The sequence below is a fragment of the Homarus americanus genome, unplaced genomic scaffold (genome assembly GCF_018991925.1).
Source record: "Homarus americanus isolate GMGI-L3 unplaced genomic scaffold, GMGI_Hamer_2.0 scaffold56009, whole genome shotgun sequence".
Lineage (NCBI taxonomy): Eukaryota > Metazoa > Arthropoda > Malacostraca > Decapoda > Nephropidae > Homarus > Homarus americanus.
In genome coordinates this window covers 733,958-744,345 of record NW_024739542.1, presented here as the reverse complement: position 1 = coordinate 744,345, position 10,388 = coordinate 733,958, and the positions used below count along the sequence as shown (strand labels likewise).

At 36.8% G+C, this 10,388-nt stretch overlaps 1 protein-coding gene across 1 annotated transcript; it reads right to left on the bottom strand.

The window, feature by feature from the left end:
• Positions 1 to 512: 512 nt before the first annotated feature.
• On the bottom strand, positions 513 to 9,912 carry LOC121874840 (glutamate receptor ionotropic, kainate 3-like). Its single transcript, XM_042379124.1, has 12 exons — positions 9,598 to 9,912; positions 8,092 to 8,142; positions 7,734 to 7,822; positions 6,870 to 6,960; positions 6,387 to 6,545; positions 6,003 to 6,225; positions 5,300 to 5,421; positions 4,848 to 4,943; positions 4,345 to 4,503; positions 1,991 to 2,094; positions 1,104 to 1,261; positions 513 to 871 (listed from the first exon to the last, which is right to left on the bottom strand). Exons 2-12 carry the CDS (start codon positions 8,128 to 8,130, stop codon positions 738 to 740), a joined length of 1,374 nt encoding a protein of 457 aa, XP_042235058.1. The 5' UTR covers positions 8,131 to 8,142; positions 9,598 to 9,912; the 3' UTR covers positions 513 to 737.
• Between the last annotated feature and the right edge of the window lie 476 nt (positions 9,913 to 10,388).

The window sequence follows — 10,388 nt, the reverse complement described above, 5'->3', positions numbered from 1 at the left end:
TCATAGGATACAACAGACAGCTCTTGACTGGGTACAAACGGTGTTGGCAGTCTAATTAACTGTACTCTTGTTTATCTGTTTATTCTCACCAAATGGACCATGAAGTGAGAGAGACCAGTTACAAATTGTGTGTCCAGAACTCAAGTTACGCAAACACCGGTATCAAGAGCTCTATATTTTTTACTAGTTGGTCAGGATCCTTTAATGTCAAATATTTATTAGATCAAAACATAAATCATAGTAGTGTGTGTGTGTGTGTGTGTGTGTGTGTGTGAGGGGTAACAGCTTTAGTTAGTTTCATGAGACCCATAGATTTAGAGAATAAACAAAAAGATCGTTTACGGGATATAAATATAAATTGTTCTGTATTATGATTTGTTTTCTTTTTTTAATACTGTTGGTGATGTGATTATGGTGATCAGATCAGTAATTGTTTGGGTTGGTCAGCACAGTGGAGATGTGAAGTTAGGGCACAGATGGTGTTCAGTTCCACCTAGGCAGTAAAACATACCTTCTGCTGTGACATTATTTATTTAAGGCTCCCATGCATGGACATTACGTGGATCGTTCAGTGATTAACTTCTGTAGTGGACTGTAACCCTCTCTAATTATTTTTTTTTCTTTTAACTCCTAAAAAACAAAAATGTTGTTTATAATGGTCATCAGTGTTAAATCCTACAGGATACCGTCTTGAGAATGCATTAAACATCTTATAAGCAGATAGTCTCTTGGTCGTTCTAATCACTGGTTAGCAGACGTGGGGCGGTGGTCGGCTGTGTGCGGGTGGTGGACTGGCTTAGGCCTTCGTGGTGGTTACATAAGCGGTCCCACACCAGCTCCAGCAGGAACACCAGCAAAGATAACACCAGACCTGTCCAGGTATTCAGCCATATATTAAACATTTTTTTCACTACATACGGGTATCATAAAAAAAGTCACATAATGATAATAATGGACACAAGTTAGTAATATTGACTATATACTCATGATGAATACCCTCTTATGTTAAAAACACTCTGGGTCACAAAGTCATCAACAGATACACAATATATAATTGTCATCGAAAGATTAGAGTGACGGATGTGTGCAGATGATGTATTTACCGAACCCAAACAGTATGAAGACGCCGTAGAAGTCTTGTAACTGGAGGGAACGTTGCTCAATGGGTTCTGACCCTGGAGGAGTGAGGCAGTGGGTAGAGTTCATGAGTTCCTCGTGCATCCAGTGGTTTATCAGCCCGTGTTCCCGTATGCTCATGAATCTGCATGGAAAAATAACACCCTCTTATCCCTCCTGGTAGTACAGGGTGGAAACTGGCGTTTAATCTGTATTGGAAAAATCGTGTTACTGCTATACTTGTACATGCATGAAGAAGCAGAGAATCACTTCAGATCTTCCAAAACATCAGCTCTTTGATCAATTATGTATATTTTCATTCAACATTGATACACTTAGATTTTATTGATAAAATTAATACTTGAAATTTAATTGACAATACTGCATGGTCTTTACATGTTCTTTATAGTTGACTTTTAGAGTTTAGTCTTTAAGTATGGATGGACGCTCGGATCGTTTCCCCCCTTCATAAGTCATATAGTTATATATTTGGGCTTTTACAATAATGGTGGTCAAATCTCGCTCAAAGCAAAGTGGTGTTGGTTCAAGCTGCCTATGAATGTTAACCAATTCAATGAATAAATTTGGATCTGCTTTCGGGTTTCTTCATACTCTTTTGGACACCAGCAGTAGTCAGTCACGATTAGTTTTATTTCTTTTGTCATGGAGCGGTGGTCAATGTACAGTACGTGTCCCAGGCGCAAAATTAATGCAGCTGCTGACGTTAGGAGTGATTTGACTAATTTTAAAAGAAATGTCGATTGTGTTGACAGCAATAAACCTGGTGGTAGTGACATAGTGGTGCTAGACGTGGTGTTAGTAGTGTTGTCAGTATGAGAGGTGGGTCCCGAGAAACACACACACACACACACACATGGGATTGACTCGGTCCTTGAGGGAGGTGTTCTTAGGGAAGCCGACACTCAGCATGTAGCTCATGATCACCTCACGGGTCATCCACAGTGGACACGTTGATGTCTGGAAATATAATATGACGATGAACAGGCAAGCTTAATAAATACATGTATAAACAAACATAATCTTTGGATCTCTATAATTTTTTTAAAAGGGGAGGATAAACAGTAATGGATATGCAAGAAGAGTTCTTTATTAAAAACAAATGAAGTAGCTAACCACAACACTCAACAGGTAAAATATCTCATTGACGTATATCATTCATTCCAAGATTATAGTCGGATAAAAAGCCTCAGTAACAACTTCTTCACGGTCAGTAAGAAATAGGAAGTGGAAATCAGAAATATTTTATAAAAAGGTTTAAAATCTATAAAGATATAAAATTTAATCAATAGACTATACAATGGTAGGTAAATACTCACAATAAAATGAGTATCCATATAGCATAGTTACCTTTAGAATTCCGTGTGATGGTGAAGCTAACTCCCTCTTCAAGACACTATTCTTACCACCCAATAATACCTCCCATTCAGAAAGTCTAAATTGGTATTAAAAGCCAAATTTGGTCGACGTCCATATCGATTATGTCATATTCTTAATTAATTACATCGTCCACAAAGAGGTCGGTGTCATTGTATGCGGAAGGCGTGCAGTAAAAGCTCTTTATCATGCTGGCTGGGCAACTTCTAGTGAACTGGAGTAAAATTAATTTCGAAAAACAAACAACACCTTTCCCGCAGGATTATTGAGGCTCACAAACACACGGCAGCATTAACTATATTTCTGTAAAAGCAGTCTGTAGTTTGTTGTTTTCTATAGAATATTATTTAATCGCTCTAACACACAGGTATGAACCATTAAAAAGAATTGGGTAATTTTGACACATCATGGAAAAAAAGCAAATTAATTCAATAACTCATCGATGAGAATCATAGCTGGAGAAACCACATAAAAGCCATTCACACCTGATACACTGTCACACTGTGAGGCGGGGGAGGTGGCTCTTCAAAAACACAATCCCTAGTTACTGCACAAAAGAGAGTTGTGTGGACAATTACTTACTTGAAAAAAATAATCACACAAACGAACAATTTGATAAAATGAAAATGTTAAAATTCGAGGATATTAACACCTACTGCTGTGCCCTATTTGTTTACGAATCTGTCAATCACTTGATTGACAACAACTATTTCCAGTTCCGAAATAATCAGAGATGCAACTTAAGGCACCCAGAGTTACTAAGCCCCCCCATGCGTTCCTCTCAATCCCAGACCTCCATAAAATATCATGGGGTGAAGGTGTGGAACAACTTACCCCCACCCCATCCGAGCAAAGACTACGCTCCTTTCCTTTAAATCATCTCTTAAAAAATATATATTGGTTAAGTTTATATATATTTTTTGTAATACCTACTTTATATACCTGCTTTCACTGTACCACCAAAACCGCTTTATCATAAATTATCATGTAGGTAGATGGAAATTAACAAAGCAATAAATATATTTGCCAACTAGACATAATCCTGACAGATCTGTCCTATTGTTCACCTTAATACAACTCATGTTGCACTGCCCCCCCCCCCTCCTTATCATATTTATGTTTTTCAATTTCTCTGTAAATTACAGCATGTATATACTTACACTATAAATGTAAGAAAAAAAATATTTAAATATCGAAATGATAACCATGGTAAGAATCTGATATGTTCTTATTACCACCATGCCAAGTGTACTATTCCAGATGATACTAAATGCTACATAATACTTCCTTGAGATAATTGTACAGTATACAGTTATTATTATGATTTTTAATTGACTCTGTATCTGAGTTCTTCTGGCTAAATATACTGTTTCAATAACAATATTCAATAGCAGTAACTTGAAAAATATAGTATACAGTACGTATATCACTTGCAGATTAGAATATATTTCTTTTGGTGCACATCAAATGCCCTAAAAAACACTTTCTTCCGACTTAGATAACTCATTCCATTTTGAGTGTCACCAGTCAGATACATTACGCCCCGAGAGAGATCTAGTGAGTTGTTATAATGTTATTTACTGCGCATCAACAACGAAGGTCTTTAAGCGCGTAACAAGGATAATAATACACAAGTTCAACAACGATTAAAACTTATGAGAGATGGAACTTTGTGTAAATAATGAGAGTGCATTTTTTCGTTGCCATGTTGAATGTCAGGGAAAATTAAAAAGTAGATTCTTATCGAATGTAACATTAATTAGACGACCTGGAGTTTTGTACGATATACTTGGAATCTCTTCGTAAAGACTTGTGAAATTTGATGTACGTTACCTTAGAGAAGGAGCCATGGAGGACATTGAGGATGGTGGTGTGGTCGATTATGATGGCGTGTCCTTCATATAAGATCAGCCTGAGTCCCTCCTGGTAGGTCCAAGCGGCTTGAGCCAAGTTAGACCAGGCGCGTCCAAATAGTGAGTCCCTGGCCGCTGCCTGTGCGACCACCACCACATAAGACATATTATAATGAAATATAAACTTTAGTCACCTCTTATGTACAATTTGGCGTCTGTGTGATGAGAATAAGAGTATATGCATGTAATTGAGTAGTTAGTTAAGCCATCACCTTAACTTCACGGCGAAAGAAGTTACAATTTGGTAAAGTGTTAGATGTGGTTGTTGGGTTAAGTGAGGGTAGGTGAGGTTAGGTTATGTTAGATTAGGTTAGGTTAGGTTAGATCTGGTTAGGTTAGGCTAGATTCCGTCAGTGCACCTGTCTGTGTGTGTGGTGTAACTACACACATACGCACACAATAAATTGCTTGCAATTACTGTACCTTGAATGTAGAGTAAACTGCTCCTCCTCCAATCACTATGTATGGTATTTCTGACTGTTCAATCAGTTCTTCTAAGTTGTTAAATGGGACATTTACCTATAACATATTACAAATATATAAAGGAACGAATGAATAAACTTTAAAACCTAACATATGCAGCAAATATGTAATTTTTTCATCATTATGATCCTCTATTATGGTAAGGGCGTCAAAAGTTAAATAAATTAAAACTTTCAACCTCCAAACACTTTTAACTTACTTAAAAACAGCTAACATTCATCTCTACTTACTGAGAATTTCTCATTTTAAGAATTATTTCAGATCAGAGCACTATCTTGGTTACACAAGATTTGTTGTCGATTCAAACATGATAATATTTATTTCTCGTTCCTAAACTTCCACTACCATGAGTGGTACGAAATCTATTGATAAATACACCTTTAGAGAGGTACCTTAGGTATGATGATCATGGCTTTGAGATTGCTTCTGTAGACAGTGGCGATGATGAGAGCTGCCATCAGCCAGAACCCTCCCAGCACCCGTCCCGTGTTGTTTGAGGGGAACCACGCCATCGCTGCCCACACACACATTCGTGTTATTCCAGCCCCTTTACCAAGCACCAATTACGCTATCTCTCACTACTTTCCCTGAACAACCTCTTATTGTATTAGATTATTGCATTGTAACTGTAAATTAATGTAACTCCAGAGTCAGTCTGCCATTTTACCAAGAGGTATTTCTTATGACAAAAATATACCAAATAAAATTCAGGAAAATCTTATCACACTCACTTGTATGTCCATTTACGGCAATATGAACTTGTTCCAATTGGGTCACATAAATGTGATTTGCTAACTGCTAATTCGCTTTGTTCTAAATATTAAACATTCTGAACAATAAAGATAAAGCTTTGGAAGTTCTTTATTTTATTATTTTAAGTTTTGTATTAAAAATACACCCTCAGTGTTTGACACTTAGATGGAGATATTCCCTTCGTTATAAAACGTTTCCGGTCTAAGCAAGTACTTAATGTACACTGGCTTCACTATTTATAAAAAAAATCAATAGACTGACGAGAACACATGCATTCTAGATGCACTTTAAGAACAAAATATTGGGTAGGAATTATAAGAAGAATGTTTTGAGTTCACATACACTGGTTAAGCAAGACGCCGAAGGTCCATAACATCAGCTGGTAGACCCTCTGCCATGTTCCTGCTGGTCCCGTCTCCCTCACCGACCAGTCCACAGCAAGCCCTCTGGTGAGCCCCGAGGAAGAACCTGAACCTCTATGTGATTTCCAGCTGCTGGGGGTCACCAGCAGGATACAGGTGGCGATGAAGACCAGTATCACCACCAGGCCATTTATAAGCCACATCTGCACACGGGAGACACGTGGTTAGTCCCTGTACACACGTACAGAAATTAATTGCAATCAATGAATTTTAAGCGCTATGTTACCTACCACAATGCCACACGATAAAACCTAGAGAATACAGAATCAGATTCACTCCAATCCCCAGCCTCGACTCAGCTCACCAGGGGAGTAAAAGGCCTGATGAAACCAGCTAGATCAGGCTCCAGCTTGGGACGGGAGTAGGAGATCACTTGCTGATCATAAAACAGTGGGACGCTCATATCTACTGCCGCAGCGCGTTCCTCATTGATAGCCAGGGGACCAAGTGCTATATCGACCTCCTAGAAAATTAAATCAAATATGTTATTGTACAAACTCAATGAACGGTGTGTATCTACGGATTAATATAATTATACATATTGTTTTATAAGTTACATGATGCCTCTGACTTCGCGTGTAGTGTCACTTTATGAGTGTGTTATTTGGATATACAGTAATGTTTACAGTTGAGTCAGGCGATGTACCATGATCTGATAAATGTCACAGTTAGTTTGGCATCAGCTATGGAGCCATTGACTGTGAAATTAATCTAAAAAAAAATATACACCAATTGGTTAACTAATACAGTGATTATAAGTGATTATGGTACACGTGTGGAGCCTTACCCCGCGGTGACACATGCCCATCAGCCCTGTCCAAGTGCCATTGGCGAGTATAGTGCCCCATCCGCCTGGCCCAATAGGTACCAACTCGTAGCTGTAAACAGTTTTGCGTTTGTTAGTTTCCTAGTGAGCTATTTACGAATATAGTTAGGTAATTTATTATATCGTTTCAGTCTCAATAAAAGGAAACTGTATTTATAAGCGATTAAATTAAAGTGAAGTGGTCTATGTATACATTGTCATAGGAATATACATATAATTACGAAAGCGAACGTATATATTTAGTACATCTATACACACGTGTGCTCATACAACATCCACAATTATATTTACAGCACACAGTGACACTCATCCACAAGTAAGCAGTCAGGCACGTACTACATAATACTGTATATAGACAAAAATATTTTCCAATCTCACTAAGTAATTTCGCTTCCCCAACAGACAGCTTCAAGTGCCAAACAATTCGCTGCTTTTGCAAAATACTTGAGAACATGTTGACAGCCTCTTACTCAAAAAAAAATTTCTTCTATCCTCTACTATTACAACCTAACCTAACCTAACCCTCAGTCCGAGTATCCATAAAGATCCACATTTTACAATGACAACTACAACGAATACTAATCTGAATACTTTTTTTTTCACTAAGACTAACAAATAAAATATACTATAATGAGGAGCTTGAGTGAGGTAGAATGATTTGTCATAGCTGGACATGATACTGTTAATGTCAATTTTATGGAGGTGAGAAATATGACTCTTAAATCGTCAGGGGTAAAGCTTATAGCGTCACCCCTCGTGCTGCTGACAAAATGTGGAAGATATATGCTTGTTGAAACAATCCAAATGTAAAAGCAATCAACTTACCAGAAATTGAGCTTGTAGGCAAGGACATCAAGGACGGTGCCCATAATCCCTGCTAGTCCGTCACCAGTGTACATGGAGAAGGGCGGCCACTGTTAAAGACCACAACACCTATTACTAGAGATGGGTTGTATATGACAGTTGATGTAGAGGAAAAAAATAGGCCCAAATATTTATCTTTGGCTACGAATGTTTATTACATTCTTGCTAGAAATTACATAACCCCTTTCTCCCCCACCAACCACTTCTCCCTCTCGCTCTCTCTGAATATGTTACGCCCCATTTGTGAAATTCCCCCTTTCATAATCTGGGTAGTCGTTTTGCCCAGTTCGTGTAAGAGCGATTTTAGTTTCTTACTTACATGGCCGTAACCTACTCTTAGGCAACGTTCTGCATCCATCTTCTCACACGCCTGGAATAGACAGAAAACTTTAGTATTTCAGTCATAGATTAATGCAACTTTATGAGGAAGACAGCGTTTGTACGTCAAGGTGAATGGGGGAAGAGAAAGGTGTGAGGGAGATGAAATACTGCACGACCATCCCTAACTGTCACCTCTCTATCTTCAAAAATTTGGAAATACATAAGATAACACACACAGACACATTCCAGTTACATAATAATAGCGAATTGTGCTCTGTAAGGTTTCAGAAAAAAAAAAGTTTGAACTGTAAAAATCATCACGTTGTATTGGTATGTTTACTGTTACCAGGAACGGCTTGGAGTCACTCAGGATACAATACACGATTATCCAAGACTTATCCAAGTTGCAACATTGTAGCCCACTGTTTTGGAGCCATCAAACGGTGAGGGAACAAAAGCGGACGACTGAAACACAAGGATTGGTTACTAATGATACCCGATTTTTTTTCCTGTTCTGGTACTCTATTTTACCCAATATTATAGAGGAAAATTATTTAGTGTATATATATATATATATATATATCTTGATAAAATCACACGGGAAAAGGGAAACAACGGAGCACCTTAGCTTTCGTCTTAATAAAGACGAAAGCTAAGGTGCTCCGTTGTTACCCTTTTCCCGTGTGATTTTATCAAGATTTATCTTATCCACGTTTTCATTGTGGATCTACATGAAATATATATATATATATATATATATATATATATATATATATATATATATATATATATATATATATATATATATATATATATATATATATATATATATATTCGCTTTTTTGTTTTGTTTCGTAATTTAGAAAATTAATTAATTCATCAATATCCAGTAAATTATTAAGATTATGTGCATAAATTCATATACGTATCTCATGTAGGCCCATAGTTTTCATATACATTCAATAAGTATTACACTTCCTTCGCTTTCATTATTATTATTATTATTATTATTATTATTATTATTGTCTCACAGCTATTTAGATTGCGTAGCAAATCGACGCTCTTCATACCTCAATATTTATTTATCCCGAAGTATGTTTATATTAATTAATTGTTACATACTGGGGAGACAGCAACTAGCGCCAACCTTAAAAGCTTCCTAATGAAAAATCTAATTGCAGTGTTATCTTTTTGGTCACTTTAACAACGTCGGTCACTGTAACTATTGGTCATTAACGAATTGATTACATGTCACTGGTGATGGATCTAAGAATACTGAAGTCTTATCATGAAGCAAACAATGAATGTATAATTATAATTTATATATATATCGTGTTTTGAAAAAAAAAAGATATCCTAACATATTTATTTCTTCACGTTAAAGTGGCATCAGCTTAATAAAGTTTTCATTGCATGCTAATATACTACCTTAAGAACATAATTTCTCCTCACGTTACAACAATCAAGATTATTAGCACAAAACACTGATCAAACATGAACTTACACAAGCGTTGAAAAACAAGAGGTGAAGATGGCCAGGCAGGAGGTGGGAGGTAGATGAGTGAGGCAACACACGCTGGTGGTAACTGGAGCAATGGTCGTCTCCCTCACCGCTTCTCTCAACCCCACTAATTACAGAAATTTACGGGATCGAAAGTGGGATATAAAGGTTAATAAATTCTCTCAGTAATTGCTTTAATAACTTCTACACAAAAAACTCATCGCGCACTGATGGTGGTGTGATATTCCGTTTTTTATAAATTGTAATTGTGTTTAGGAAAGTAATGATACGATCGCGGTGAGCAGCAGTTGACATTATCAAAATTATCATAGAATTCTGTGAAACGATCTATAGAAAATACCTTTGATGGCTTTATAGATCCTTGGTCGGCGATACATGTAAAATTTTCTCTTTAAGGACGATCTTTCAACAATGTGCTGCTTCATACATACATATCCAGTAAAGCAACCCAGTTATATTTTTTGGGGGAGTCATAATTTGATGCCATGAATATAACTCATATCCATAGATCAGTTGCGTTGTGCATGACAAATATTAAAGAGAATTACTTACAATACGTCAAGATATTGTTGAAAAAAATCGACAAATATTAATGTAATACAGTGCAAGAGTAATACAGTCATAAATAAGAAAAATATTTGTTTTGATGTTATATCTCTCTCTTTCTCTCTCTAGGTTTGTTTGATGGGTGGCGAAGTTGGTGAACCATTTCTTTACAATTGCTTTTTGTTCTTACATCAACACCCTGTTAATATAAACTGATGACCACACTC

Bases quoted from the DNA above. Each gene is read 5' to 3' on its own strand.
- LOC121874840 (XM_042379124.1), bottom strand. From the start codon at position 8,130: ATGGATGCAGAACGTTGCCTAAGAGTAGGTTACGGCCAT. The intron at 7,823-8,091 runs GTAAGTAAGAAA...GGTCTTTAACAG, and splicing joins TAAGAGTAGGTTACGGCCAT to TGGCCGCCCTTCTCCATGTA. The intron at 4,944-5,299 runs GTACCTCTCTAA...AATATGTTATAG, and splicing joins CCATGATCATCATACCTAAG to GTAAATGTCCCATTTAACAA.